This window comes from Arachis ipaensis, chromosome B08 (genome assembly GCF_000816755.2).
Source record: "Arachis ipaensis cultivar K30076 chromosome B08, Araip1.1, whole genome shotgun sequence".
NCBI classification, from domain to species: domain Eukaryota; kingdom Viridiplantae; phylum Streptophyta; class Magnoliopsida; order Fabales; family Fabaceae; genus Arachis; species Arachis ipaensis.
The window spans coordinates 13,913,708-13,929,816 of NC_029792.2; the positions used below are offsets into that span (position 1 = coordinate 13,913,708).

At 41.3% G+C, this 16,109-nt stretch overlaps 1 protein-coding gene across 1 annotated transcript; it reads left to right on the forward strand.

Annotated features, from left to right (window-relative positions):
- Positions 3,382-3,864, forward strand: LOC107610571. The gene has a single exon (XM_016312608.1). The coding sequence runs from the start codon at positions 3,382-3,384 to the stop codon at positions 3,862-3,864; it is 483 nt and encodes a 160-aa protein (XP_016168094.1).

Consider the following 16,109-nt stretch of genomic DNA (forward strand, 5'->3'; position numbering starts at 1 on the left):
TAGCCATTGCCACACAACATTTCTATGTCCTATAAAGGCAAAACTATATATACAAGCACAAAAAATTAAACAAATAAAAATATAGCAAATATAGTAAGAATTAATCTGAAATAGGATGATACCTATTCATCTCAAAACCTAAGCTTCTTAAAAACCAAGCTAGAGTATATAATTACATATGGATGGTGATGATGGAAAATCAAGTAGAACGACTGAGCAATTTTATGCTAATTTTTTTTTTTAAAAAGAGAAATCTCAAAAATGGAGTAAGTGAAAGGAGTCTGTGAAGGAAAAAAGAGGGAATGTTTAATAATGAGTAAATAGCCAAAATTGTCTCTGAAAGATACTCCAATCTTCATTTTAGTCATCGAAAGATAAAGTTAATTAAAATCCCCAAAAGATATACGATTGGTCACGTTAGTCCTTCCGTCAGTTGGATGATGACGTGTCACGTTAAGTGCCATGTGGTATATGATGACGTGGATGGCTAATGCCACGTGTCAGTGTCAGGTCAGTGACACCTGGCATGCCACGTGTGGTACTTGACATGTAAAAAAGTTATTTATAATCAAAATAGTCCGTGAAAGTTCAGACGTAAGTCATTTTCATCCCTAGAATTTTAAAAATTAATCAAATTAGTCGTTATATATTTTTTTTTATTTTTTCTTGATAATATTAAATTTAAAATATTTTTTGATACTACTAATTTTAATAAAAATATAATTGACAATCAAAAAATTAGTAATTGTATCTTTTCTTCTTAAAAATTTTTTCAATAAAATTATCTCTTTCCTATAATTCTTGTCAAAATCTCTCTTATTCTTTTCTATTCTAAAACTTTTTTCTTACATTATTACATTTTGCTGGAATATATATATATACTCAAAATTGAAATATATGTTTTTGTTAACCTAAACAAAGTTATATGCTCAAAATAAAAATTTATGTATGTTAACCTAAACAAAGTTAATAAAAATTTATACATCTTTTTTTTTTCATTACGGTATTATTTTCATTTAGGTTAACATACACAAATTTTGATTTTAAGCATATAACTTTGTTTAGGTTAACAAATACCTACATTTCAATTTTGAGTATATATATATATATATATTCCATCAAAATGTAATAATGTAAGAAAAATGTTTTAGAATAGAAAAGAATAAGAGAGATTTTGACAAGAATTAAAGGAGAGAGATCTTTTTATTGAAAAAATTTTTAAGAAGAAAAGATACAATTACTAATTTTTTTATTGTCAATTACATTTCTATTAAAATTAGTAGTATCAAAAAATATTTTAAATTTAATATTATCAAGAAAAAATAAAAAAAAATTATATAAGGACTAATTTGATTAATTTTTAAAATTTTAGGGATGAAAATGACTTACGTCTGAACTTTCAAGGACTATTTTGATTACAAATAACTTTTTTACATCTCAAGTGCCACGTGGCATGCCACGTGTCACTGATCTAACACGTGGCATGCCAAATGTCACTGATCTGACACATCAACCAATCATCTTGTGACACGTGGCATTAGTCCTCCACGTCATCATATGCCACGTGGCACTTAATGTGACACGTCATCATCCAACTGACGTAACCAATTGTGTATCTTCCAGGGACGATTTTGATTAACTTTATCTTTCAAGAACCAAAATAGAGATCGGAGTATCTTTTAGGGATGATTTTAGCTATTTACTCGTTTAATAATTAAATTAACAGTTAGAGTTTCTTAGGGCAAGTGGGCAACAATAATTCAAGCGACTGTTATACATTGATGCGACTAATAATAATGCTAAGTTGACGTTGGCTTGTCATTAGCCATAGCTAGATGGAATACATGATTTTAAAAGAAAACATCTGTGTCAAAATAATGAAATATATACATTAACACTTTAACTATCACATAAGAATATTAAATTTATGGGTTTTATAATATAAGATAATGTTCCGGCCCGGTACAGCTGGTCTAATATTTCGGTCCGACCAGTTGATCTAACGGGTATGTAAAATTTAAATGGGAAGAAAACTCAAGACACCTCTTTTCCTCCAGCGAGGTATATGACAGCAGAGGAAGAAAGTTTTTTAAAAAAAAAATTTGCTCCCGTGAGACCTGTCCTAGGTGCAGATTATATAAGAAGATAGTGGTACATCTTGAAAAAAAAATTTTAGGGGGACTTTAAAATGGATTAAAGATGGGGTTTTTTAAAAGTTAGAAGGGAGAGAAATGTACATTTATAAAATAGAGGGGAGGGGAGTGTCATTTTAGTATCTCGCATGGGAGGGGAGTAGAATTTTCTCTTATTATAAACATAAAAAATAAAAATGAAAAAATGAAAATTTGTTGACCTTAAAAGTAAAAAGAAAAGAATATATATATATATATATATATATACACACAAATACAAAAAGGAGAATATGTTTGTAGTAAATTTTGAACCCAACACCAAGAGCTTGTAGAAAACTTACAACAAAAATAATAACCAATTAAACAACTTGTATCAAACAAAATAAATGGTCAAAGTTTTAGTTCTATAAAATATTTGGGGGGCCATAGTCCCCATTGTCTTAGTGAAGCTCCGCCACTGTAAGGGGAGGGCCCTACTCTTCTCCCAAGGTACGTCACCTAACTCCACTTTTTTTTTGCCGCCTTGTATGGATTTTGACTTGAGCGTCAGAGTCCCTTTTGCAGGTGGCTCACCCCTCACTACCTCGTCAACCCGAAAAATCGTGAAACTCCAGTCCTCTCCCTTCCACGTTCCCCAGGAGGCCCTATCATGCATAAGCGACTCGGATCCAGGTCCCCTGTCCCTAGCATACGCAGCACCTCCGACCCATTGAGGAACCGACACACCGAACATTGGTGCCGTCTGTGGGGACCTTGCCTGAATAGATTTTCTATTGGGCCCAGTAAAATGGCAAGAGAGAGGCGAACCGCGCGTAGAGGAGAATGCTCACCGAACCAGTAGGGTAGTCTCCTTGACTTCCTCCCACCCCCGAAAAAGACGTCTTTTCGGAGGAACGGAAAGCGACAGCGCGAGAATAATGCAAGAGTTGCTCCATAAGGTACAAAACCTGGAGAGGGAGCTGGCTACTAGGAAACATTACCAGCCCGGCCTGAGTCAACCTTTTGCCCAGTCTCCTCAAAGGAGAAGGAAAACTCAAGGAAGAAGCCCCCGGAGGAACCGCTCCAGGCGTACAGCGGGCTCCCGATCCCTCCAACACACACGGAGTCGGGAGGCCAAGGGGAAAGCAGGGAAGTACCGAGGAGACAACAAGACCCCATAATCTACACCCGGCCCTTAGCGAGACACGCGGAGGAGGAAGATCGAGAAGAGAGCAGGGAGAGGCTAAGAAGGCGACGACACCCCGTAATCATGGGAGCAACCCCCTTTCATCACTCCATTCTTAAGGTCCAACTACCGAAACATTTCGACAAACCAACGGACATGAGATACAACGGAACCCAGGACCCCCAGGAGCACCTAACGGCCTTTGAGGCCAGGATGAACCTGGAGGGTGTGGGCGACGAGGTGAGATGTCGCACTTTTCCTGTGACCCTGGCAGGACCGGCAATCCGATGGTTCAACGCTCTCCCTCAAGGGTCCGTGACGACTTTCGCAGACATAACTCGTGCCTTTCTAGCACAATTTACCACGCGCATTGTCAAAGCCAAGCACCCGATCAACCTTCTAGGGGTGACCCAAAGAAGCGACAAACCGACCAGGAAGTATCTTGACAAGTTCAACGACGAATGCCTGGAGATTGACGGCCTGACCGACTCGGTGGCCAGCCTGTGTCTGACAAACGGGATGTTGAATGAAGACTTCAAAAAACACCTCACTACCAAGCCCATGTAGACCATGCAGGAAATTCAGAATGTGGCGAGAGAGTACATCAACGACGAGAAGGTCAGCCAAGTGGTGGCGGCCAACAAATGGCAGCCCGCCCATCTTCCTAGTCGCCAGCCCGGGAACGGGGAAAGGCCCAAAGAGCATGCCAGGGACAGAGGGCCGACTAAACCCTTCAAACCATTTCTCCGAGTAGGAAAGTTCACAAACTATACCCCTCAGACGGCCCCGATCGTTGAGGTGTACCAACAGATAGCCGACAAAGGCATCTTGTCGAAGCCTTGCCAGCTCAAGGACAAAATTGGCGGAAACAAGAATCTCTATTGTGACTACCACAAAGGTTTCGGCAATAAAACCCAAGATTGCTTTGACTTGAAAGACGCTTTGGAACAGGCAATTCGTGAAGGCAAACTGGCGGAGTTCTCACAGTTCATAAGAGAACCCAGAAGGCGAGAGCGCGACCGGTCTGACGACGACAGAAGCTGTGTCATGAAGCAAAGGCAAGAGCCCGAAGAAGAAAACCGTGGCCTCACTGTCGTGAATGTCGTAGTCGGAAGGGATGTAGTGTTGAGATCGAAGTCGGCAGCAAAGAAAGACGCTAAGGTTCTGGCCGTATCATCAACTAGCCACGGACCCTCCCCCAGGAGAACCCCAACGATATCATTCGGACCGGAGGACCGATGGTTCCATGACATACCGGAGAACCCTCCCATGGTAATCACAGCAAGAGTAGGAACAGGGTTGGTCAAGCAAATTCTCGTTGACACTGGCGCCGACTCCAACATTATGTTCCGAAATGTGTTTGGCGCTCTGAGCCTCTGAGAAACCGACTTAAAAACCCATCATCAGCACGGGGTGGTCGGCCTGGGAGATAACTTTATAAAACCTGACGGGATAGTCTCCTTCCCGGTCTCCATAGGAAGAGGTCAAGGAAAGAGGCCGCTAATGGCAGAGTTTGTCGTTCTGAGGGACTCCACGGCAGACAATCTTATATTGGGAGGAAAATAATCAACGAATTCTGTGCGGTAATATGTACCAAGCTACTAATCATGAAGTTTGCAGCCGACGATGGATCGGTGGGGACCATCATGGGAGACCTAAAAATAGTGGTCGCGTGAGACAATGCCAGCCTCTCCCTAAGGAAGAAGTCGAAGGAGGCGTCTGGGGTCTTCCTAGCCGATCTGGACGCCAGGATTGACGACAAACCGAGACCAGAGCCTGAAGGAGATCTGGAAATTTCAGGGTCGGGGACTCAGAGGATAAGTTCACTTTTGTTAATAGAAACCTCCCCTACAACCTGAAAGAGCCTCTGATAGAGATGATTCGATCAAATGGCAACTTGTTTGCATGGACACCAGCCGACATGCTGGGGATTGACCCCTAGTTCATGTCACATCACCTAGCCGTGAAGGGAGATGCCAAGCCCGTAGCCCAAAGACGAAAGAAGATGTCCCTGGAAAGAGCCAACGAGGTGGCCAAGCAGACGGCCAGCTTGTTGGAAGTAGGGTTCATCCATGAACTAGACTACTCGGCTTGGCTGTCGAACGTAGTCCTGGTTAAAAAAGCCAACGGGAAATGGAGGATTGTGTAGAGTACTCGGAACTCAAAAGGCATACCCCAAGGACTCCTTCCCCCTCCCCAATATTGATGCTTTAGTGGACACAGTCGCGGGATATCATTTTTTGAGTTTCATGGACGCGTACTCTGGTTACAACCAGATACCGATGCACTGGCCTAACGAGGAGAAAACGGCATTTATAACGCCAGGTGGCACTTACTGCTACAGGGTAATGCCGTTCGGATTAAAGAATGCAGCAGTGACTTATCAAAGGCTGATGAGCAAAGTTTTCAGCGACTTTATCGGGAAGACGGTAGAGGTGTACATAGATGACATCCTGGTAAAGACCAGCCAATCGGAAGACCTAGTTGGTGACCTAAAGACTGTGTTCGCGTCCCTCCGACGACACAATATGAGGCTTAACCCCCTCAAGTGCGCTTTTGCTATGGAGGCAGGGAAGTTTCTGGGTTTCATGATAACCCAGAGGGGAGTTGAAGCCAACCCTGAGAAGTGCGAGGCAATATTGCAAATGGCGAGCCCGGGATGTATCAAGGATGTTCAGAGGTTGGCTGGAAGACTCACGGCCCTATCCCGTTTTCTCAGCACGTCGGCGGTCAGAGCCCACCCATTCTTTAGCTTGATGAAGAAAGGAATAGCTTTTGAGTGGACTCTAGCGTGCGAAAAGGCATTCAACCATTTCAAAAGCACACTCTCGGCACCCCCAGTTCTCGGCAAGCCTAAGGACGGTGAGACGCTGTTTCTGTACTTGGTATTAATGGATGAAGCCTTGGCGGCCGTTTTGGTACGAGAGGAGGGAAAAATCCAACAGCCGGTCTACTTTGTTAGCAAAGCACTGCAAGGGGCAGAGTTAAGATACAGTAAATTGGAAAAGCTAGCACATGCGCTCCTGACCTCGTCCCGAAGATTACGGTAATACTTTCAAGGACATTGGGTAATTGTCAGGACAGACCAAGCGATCCGCCAGGTCTTGCAGAAACCCAACCTGGCGGGACAGATAATGACTTGGGCAGTTGAGCTATCTCAATATGACCTGCAATATGAACCCAGACATGCAATTAATACCCAGGCTATGGCCGACTTTCTGGTAGAAGTAACGGGAGACCCTCACGAACCCCCGGGCATACTGTGGAAACTCCATGTTGACGGAGCTTCCAACCAACATTTAGGGGAGCAGGGATAATCCTCAAGAGCCCGACAGGAATGGTGTACGAGCAGTCCATCAAGTTCGAGTTCCCAGTCTCAAACAACCAGGCGGAATATGAGGCCCTTATTGGCGGTCTGCTATTGTCAAAAGAAGATGAGGCGACCAGAGTGGAGGTGAATAGTGACTCTCAAGTCATCACCTCCCAAATCAATGGAACTTATCAAGCCAAGGACCCTTTACTACAAAGATACCTGGAAAAGGTTAGGGGTCTAAGCAAGGATTCTGATGAGGTCGTGGTGCAGCATGTCCCAAGAGAAAGGAAAACACGAGCCGACCTCCTATCAAAACTGTCCAGTACAAAGCCAGGAACGGGAAACCGGTCTTTGATCTAAGGATTGGTGAAAGAGCCGACGGTCACCCTATGTGTGGCCCGAGCAGATGTCGTTCCCTCATAGATCGATCCGATTACTGACTTTCTGAAAAATAGCAAGCTCCCCAACAACCACAAGGCTGCGAAGGTGTTAAGAAGGGAGGCGGCCAAGTACGTAATAGTATAAGGCCAGCTATTTAAGAGAGGACTGAGCCAACCCCTGTTGAAGTGCCTACGCCCCGACCAGATGGACTACGTGTTAAGGAAAGTCCATGAGGGGTGCTATGGCCACCATATTGAGGGAAAGGCTTTGGCCTGGAAGCTCGTAAGGGCCGGTAACTTTTGGCCCTCGATGATGTTGGATTCCCAAGAATTCGTCAAGAGATGCAAGAAGTGCCAGAAGAATGCTAACTTCCATAAGACCCCGGCTGCCGAGTTAAGTTTGCTAATGGCCTCCCGACCTTTCAGCCAATGGGGGATTGACCTTTTGGGACCTTTCTCGGTAGGCCCTGGACAGGTTAAATACCTTATCATGGCCATTGATTACTACACAAAATGGGTCGAAGCGGAGCCGTTGTCCAGCATTTCATCATCAAATTGCCGTAAGTTCATATGGAGATAGTTAATTTTCAGATTCGAAATCCCAGAGTCTGTGATATCGGACAATAGGACGTAGTTCGTGGACAAGAAGTTTAGGGAGTTTCTTACGGGCCTAGGGATAAAACAGAGGTTCCCGTCAGTGGAGCGCCCACAGACCAATGGCCAAGTTGAAGCTGCAAATAAAGTCATCCTCCAGGGCCTCAAGAAATGACTCGACCAGAAGAAGGGAGCGTGGGCAGACGAACTCGCGTCAGTCCTATAGTCCTATAGAACAACACTTCAATTCTCCAGCGGAGAAACTCCTTTTCGACTTACCTACGGGGTTGATGCAGTGATCCCCGTAGAGGTCGGGGAGCCGAGTCGACGGCTACTCCTAGGTGGAGTTGAGAAAGCTGTAGAAATGGACCTGGTCGATGAAACCAGGGAAATGACGCACTTGTCGGAGACGGCACTGAAGCAAATAATAGCCCTTCGTTACAACGCCAGAGTGCTAAGGAGGAGTTTTGAGCCAAATGACCTGGTCCTACGATACAATGACGTAGGCCTCCCAACCACCGGGGAAGGGAAGCTGGCAAATTTGACAAGTTTCTACCCTTATAATCCAGAACGACCACTCGTTTTCCCGACTCAGTAACACCCATTTTACTTAGTGTTGAATTATTTTGTTAATTTTGTCATTGCTTAACACATTTCTATTTCATTTTATTCTATTTTTATCTTTATTTGTCTTGTCAACTAACCAGTTTAGCGCAATTACGGCCTCACGGGACTGATCACCCCGGGAGCCAATGACACCATGAACACTACACTAAGCAGCTACAAAGGTAAAATAAAACGGTAAATAGTTCGCTAATTACCAATGTCAAAACAAAACAGTAGACAATTCCTCAATTACCAATGTCGAACAAAATGGTAAAACATGTTTACACAAACTACTAAAGAGTTCAAAACAAAACATTACAAAGTAAATATACATCACTTCTTTGGGATGTCAACAATCTGTCCATCTCGAATATTTTTGAAAGCTCCAATTGCAGAGGTCTCGAAGTCGGGAGAAAGCAGCTTGACCTGAGCCTTGATCACTTCCTCGGTCCCGGAGATCACCTCGCGCGCATTCCTTACCGTCTCCTTGTTCTTCTTCTTCAAACCGGAAACCTCCCACTTTAGCCCCGCGACCTCATCATTGGCATCCTTCGCTGACTTCACAGCCTCCTCAAGATTGGCCTCCAAAGCCGCAATCTTACCCTGGGCTGCAGCGGTTTTGCCATGAGCAGAGTCGAGCTGACTCTCCAATGTCATCTCCTGGTCGGTAAGGCGTGCCACTGCTTCGTCAGAAGCTTTAACTTCCCCTCCGACTCAGCCAATTTCTCCTTCAAGATCCCGACCTTGGACCTCAAGCTCTCGACCTCTCACAAGGACTGACGGTACTTTCCATCCAGCGCTCCGGCTTGGGTCAGGATGGGCTCTGCCTTCCTTGCGATGGTCGCAGCCCTCAGCATACACCGGTAGATCCACCTAGCCTGGGCGCCAAGATCCCATCATGGAAGAACTCTTCAATGCCCGGCATAAGCTGCGAGTTGATAAAACCCCTAGCATCAAAATTTTTCTCCATAACAGTGAGTGACCCTTCAGGGCTGGAGGTCGGCTTCCGCTTGTGGGGGTTCTCAACTATCGCTACATCGGGACCTCCCTCGGTCGGCTCTACCTCAGGAGGAACCACACCGTTGCTACTTGGGGCGGATATTGCGTTACGGCCGGTAGGTCTCGGAGGGGGAAGTGGAGCTGATTGCACTTCAGCATTAGGGGAGGATAAGTTAAACAAAGGCTAAAAACCAGAAATCTAAATAGTAACCCCCTCTAAAGCCTAACTAACAGCAGAATGATTCAAACAACGCACATGCATAGCCTAAAAGCTACAAAAACGTAAGGGGATGACAATAGTAGCAGTAATAACAGCAATCATTCATTGAAAAAGGGGATGCTTACCAGGAAGATTGCTGTCAAGAAAAATTCGAAAAACTTGAGGGAATGCAGTTGCAGTTGAACTGAAGCGGATCAAGGCAGGGGAATCCAGAAAGCAGGAGAGGAAAAATGAGAAGGAATATTGCAGGAGGGATGCAGAAAGGAGAATATGGAACGTGATAGTAGGGGAAAGAAAACAAACACTGAGGAATAACTGCCACTACAGGGAAGCGCGAAAGTCAGGGGTAGAACAGACTTTTCCCCAAGTTTTCAAATCAGCCATAATGGCATTAAATGACAGGCGTGGAGAACGAGGCAACGAATGACATACCCTCGAAATGGTAAAACCCACTCGCGCATAGGGGGCATGACCTTATCACGAGCGGCCGACCCGGCGAGGATCCGACCGAAGAGAGTAGAACAGAACGCGCTAACAACGGCGCTCGCGACCATAACTGGCGCGTTGGGTGCACTGTTCCAACCCGGTCTAACTGGTCCAATGCCCCGGCCCGACCGGCCGACCCGATGGGTATGCAAAACCCGAACCGGGAGAAAACCCAAGACACCTCCTCCCCTCCAGTGAGGTACATGACAGCTGAGGAAGGAAGTTTTCTGAAAGGCGAGTTTGCTCCTGTGGGACCCACCCTAGGTGCAGACTATATAAGGGGAGGATCCTTCTCCTCCCCCAAGGTACGTCACCTAATCCCACTTTTTCTGCCACCTTGTACGGATTCTAACTTGAGCGTTGGAGTCCCTTTTGTAGGTGGTTCACCCCTCACTACCTCGTCAACCCAGGAGATCGTGAAGCTCCAGTCCTCTCCCTTCCACGTTCGCCCATGAGGTCCTACCACGCATAAGCAACCCGGATCCAGGTCTCCTGTCCCCCGCATACATAGCACCTCCGACCCGTCGAGGAACCGACACACCGAATAGATAAATAGTTTAAATATTAGTATTTTTGTAGAGGAGATTTTTGTGGAATAAGGAGAATATGAAAAATAAAATACTTTCAGTGAAATGAGAAATTATCAGATTCTGAAATTAAGAATGCAATGATACAAAATACAGTTCTCTTATTTAGATGGTGGTTTTCGAAAAAGAATTGACCGTTATGAAAAAAATGATGTGTTATGTAATATTTTTTAGTCTGTCTTATATCTATAAGAGAAGTTTGTGAAAAGATATCTGTCAATTAAAAATTAAAGAGACACATGTGAAGGAGAAGATGATAAGAGATTTGTCTATAAAAATAAGAGATGAAAGAAGTAATCGATTATCAGAGAATATCTGGTTGCAAAGTAATGTTCTAAAAGATACTTTTCAATTTTTTTATTCAAACTAAAAAGAATCCGTTATAAATAATTGTGGGATTTGAAATGAATTAGAGTAGATATGAAATTTTCAATGGATGAGAGAGTTGNNNNTCAAATTATATAAAAATTTAATTAAAAAATATTTATACTATTAATTCTTTTGTGCAAGTTTTGCAGACAGAAACACTTTCGGAGGATATAACAAACTATAGTTTAAGAATTCCGTTAGGGAGTCAATGGGGTATCTGTACAATATGTACAATGGACTGTTTATTTGGCCCAATAAGGATAAATAATAAAAACCACTATAAATTACTCTAAATTTAAAAACTCTCATTTAGTTATTTCACATCAAATTTTAAATTTCAAATCTTTTAATTTTAAATTTCAAATTTTCAAAAAATTTAATTAATTATTTCAAAAAATAACCATCTAAAAATTCTAATTTACCAAAATATTTCACTCCAATACCTTCTTTTTTTTCAACCGACGGCCACCCCACATTATCAATAATCATGCCACTTCATATTCGCTGTTTGACTTGCCACACGCCACTCACCCTTATAAAAAATAACCATTCACTTAAAAATAAAAATAATCATCCACATATCTAATGAATTGAACATCCAATTTATTTTAATTATATATAACTAAACACAATCCAGTCAAAATAATCATCTACATAAAAATTAAAATAACCATCCACATACCTACTAAAATAACTATCCTAAATTGACCATTAAAATAGAAGAAGAAGAAAATGAATGAATAGACAACCATTGTTAAAGTGATATGGTTGTTGGTCCATGAAAGAGGAGTCATCTTACCAAGTGCAGAAAGGAGAATCATGATCACTAGTCTTACGCACGCATAATGGAAGTCACTCTATTCTTGAACACTCTACACACAACCATCCTTCTTCATGAGGAGTAGCAGCCACAGTTTGATCAGTTTCAAGACGATATTCATCCATGATCCAATCAGATGCGGATGTGGGGTGGGGATACGGATGTGGCGGCGTTGGCTTCGGTTGCGGAATGGACAGCGACGCAAGGTGCGGATACGGCAGTGTGCACAGGCGGCAGTGTGCACAGGTGGCGAGGTTCCAACTGTATCTGAACGGCATTAGCGGAGAATGATGATGGTGTTGATGGGTATTCATAGTGCGCACGTCGGCATCAGTCGGAGCTATGGGCTACGACGGCGGGTGTCTGTGGCGGCGCGGCACCGATGAGAGAGGATGGAGAGGGAGAGGGAGACCGCTTGGAGGTGTTTGTAACTGTTTGTAATTCTTATTTGCTTTGTATTTGAAATTGAAAATAATTTTGTAATTAATTAATTTAATTATCATTTAATGTTCATTTCAAAAAAAAATTCCATTGTACATATTGTACACTAATTACATTGACTTCTCATAATTTTTCATAGTTTAATTAACTCTTTGGGAGAGGTTGATAAAAAAGATGTTGAAAATATTTTTTATTTATTTATTGGTTGTGAGTTTATTCAGCAGTGTAATATACTTGAGTGTTTGCCTCTAATAATTTATACACTGTCCCAGATATTTTTAAGCAACATTCCATAATTGGAAAAAAGTACATGAAAGGAAGGAAGAGCAAACAAGAAAGTTGATTGGTTTTTTTTCTGTCATTTAGAATTTTTTGATAGAAAAACAAATGAGAGATATTCAAGAACAAAGACTCAAGTGTATCAGTAGGTCCAATGACAGAACTTTAGCTAGACAATGAGGACCATAGCTCCTGGAGTGAAGCCTCACTTAAAAAGGGGGGATGGCTCCTAAAACTCAATTTTTTTTATAAATTATATAGAAATTTTAATTTAGTTCCTTTAAAATATTTAATTTAGTCTCTTTTATATTACAAAATTAATTTTTTGTTTTTTTTCTAATTCAATCCGATGGTTGGAGGACTATCCAAGAGCTGGGATTATACACCTAATTGATCAAGGTTCAGATCATAGACCTATTTTACTAAACTCTAATGTAATACAGAGGAAGGCAGGGAGACAGTTTAAATTTCAAAAAAGATGGTGTGAAAATAAAGAAGTAGTGCAAATTGTGAAGGAGTTATGGAAGGAAAAAGCAACGGGTTCTCCAATGTACCAATTGTTCACAAAGTTAAAGAGATGTCGACACCGAATAGTAAACTGGCAGCAACTAGGCGGGGCTAACTCTTTGAACCAGATCAAGGATTTGTAGAGGAGAATTGAGGATGAAAAGGGCAAACATGACCAGGCAGATAGAACATTGATCAGAATTTTAGAAGAGGAGTTGACTAAAGCGTACCTCAGCGAAGAAAGATATTGGAAAGAAAAATCAAGGATTCAGTGGCTAAAATGAGGGGGGATCAGAATACCAGATTTTTTCATTCAAAAACAAAAATCAGGAATAGGAACAACAAAATTCAAAAATTAGAAGATGAAAATGGAGTAGCAAGCTTTGAGGCAGAGGGTATCAATCAAATAGCCCAAAATTATTTTAAAAAGCTGTTTACAACAATTATCCCACCCAATCCAACGGAGATAATCTCAACGATGAGAAGAAAGGTTACAGCTAGAAATAACTGGTTCCTTATTAGACCAGTCTCAAAAAAGGAAATTAAAAGAGCCGTTTTCTCTATTAACCCGTTTTCAGCTCCGGGGATGATAGTTATACGGCAAAATTTTACTAATTTTTCTGCGACACTATCAAAGAGGATGTTCTAAGGGTAGTTCACAGCTTCTTTGGGGGAGGAAAAATACTCAAAGCTTTTAACCACACTCATATTTGCCTCATATCGAAGATTAATAATGCAACTACTATGGCTCAGATGAGACCTATAAGCTTGAGTACAGTTTTTTATAAGATTATTTCAAAAGTGCTTATTCATAGAATGCAATTCCTCGTGAATAAAATTGTTAGTGAAAATCAAAGTGCGTTTATCAAAGGAAGGTTAATGAGTGATAATGTACTTATAGCACATGAGTTTATGCATTTTCTGAAGAATAAGAGATTTGGGGATTGAGACATGGCTTTGAAATTAGACATGAGTAAGGCATATGACAGGGTAGAGTGGAGTTTTTTTATGGAGGATTATGCAACAGTTTGGATTTTGTGATCGATGGATTAATTGGCTCAAAGAGTGTGTGTCTACTGTTTCATATTTTGTTACAGTGGATGGTCAGCTTAGAGGTTTCTTTTGACCTACTAGAGGGATCAGACAAGGAGACCCTCTTTTTCCATACCTATTTATTCTTTGTGTGGAGGGGTTATCCCATCTGCTCCACAGAAGAGAACAGAATAATGGGCTAACTGACCTTAAATTAAACAGTAACTACCCTACCATTAGCTATTTATTCTTTGCTGATGACTCTATCATATTCAGTAAAGCTAATCCTTAGTCATGCTAGAGTATTATGAAGATATTGCAGTTATATGGACTTATTAGTGGTCAAGAAACTAACCTGAGCAAATCGGCTGTGTTCTTCAGCCGAAATACACCACAGCATAACAGAGACGAGCTTGTAAATATTCTTCAGGTCCCCAATGTTGGTGCTCAAGACAAATATCTGGGGCTACCGACCACTGTCCAGAAATTAAAAAAATCATCATTCAAATTTGTCAAGGAAAAGGTTAGCAAAAAGCCGCGGCAATAGAAGAGAACTTTGCTATCAGTTAGTGGTCAAAAAATTTTAATTAAATCAATTGGCTCGGCAATCCCAATTTATACATTTGGGTGTTTCAAGCTTCCTGAGACTTTTGTGGACGAGATTTAGAGTTTGTTAACACTCTTTTGGTGGGGACAAAAGCAGGAGAAAGAAAGATACAATAGATAAAGTGGGACACTTTATGTTGACTAAAAGGATACGGGGGAGATTGGGGTTCAAGGACCTCAAGACTTTTAACTTGGCTATGCTTGGCAAACAAGGATGGCGTTTAATCACCAGACCTCAATCAATGGTTACAAAGGTGTTTAAAAGTAAGTATTTTAGACACACTTCTTTCCTAAAAGCTAACACATGGCACAATCCATCATGGGTTTGGAGGAGTTTACTAGAAGGTCTAAAAATTCTAGAAAAAGGTGTTATATAGCAAGTTGAAAGACAGTCTATGATTAGAATTTGGGAGGATCATTGGGTTGAAAATCAAGGACTGCTATCACATATGCAAGACCAATAAATAAACCCTAATTTAATTTGGGTAACTCAACTCATCACAGAATCTGGGAATTGGAACACTGAATTAATTAATAACAATTTTCAGCCAGAAATTACGCATGCCATCATACAAACACAGATTCATTTAGAGAAAGACAAGATCAAATGGAATAAGGAGAAAAAAAGAACTTACACTGTAAAATCAGGATATGATGTGGGGTTCCATTTCTTCCATGCCCTAATTGAAATGATGCCAGCACATTTTTGGGATAAGCGAATCTGGTCAGTACTCTGGGATCTCAAGTGCCCAATGAAGATGAAGGTTATGCTATGAAAAGCTTTGCACGGAGGCCTCCCTGTTAGGAAAAAGTTAAATGCAAGGATTCCAGCCATAATCAGCACATGCCGTAACCAACACGAAGAAACAGTCAACCACTATTTACTTACCTGTATTCACTCAAGCCAGGTTTGAAACTTAGATCAAATTCCAGCAGCTGACCCAGAAGAAGAAGACAACAATAATCTGTTTCGCAAATAGTGGAAGATGATACTTGATAGAACAAACGGCGATAGTCACCGAAGAAAATGAAGAAGCTCGGTAGCGTGCTTGATCTAGAGCATATGGACTAGCCGCAACAAATAGATTTTTGAAGGCAAGATATTGACACCAGAAGAGATTTGGAAGGTAGCTGAATATTCAATTGATGAATTCTTGCAAAAAATTTCTAGACCCTAATTTCTCGCTTAGTTCTCACTCTTTTCTATTTGAGTTTCAATTGTAATTGGGAAGCCATCTTTCTTTTGCCTGTGACTGTCCAATTTTAGACATTTGTATTTCTTTCCTTTATTTATTTGAATGAAATGCATTTATTGCCTTAAAAAAATGGCATAATTCTTTTTCTTTCTCATTAGAGTTATTATGTTCAATATTCATTAACTTCTTTGATTTCTCAAACTCCTAACCTTTTATAAGCAAATAAAAATAAAACCAAATCTCCTAAATAGATTCGGATACTAAAAAAAGAACTTTTTTGACTTCTCAAAAAAATTACCTCTCAACTGAAAAATAAAAAAACGCTAGAATTAGATATTTTTATTTAGTTAGTTTGATATTATTTTATGTGTTATTGT

What these genes read in the sequence shown, in the direction of transcription:
- LOC107610571 (XM_016312608.1), top strand. Translation starts at nt 3,382, where the DNA reads ATGGGAGCAACCCCCTTTCATCACTCCATTCTTAAGGTCCAACTACCG.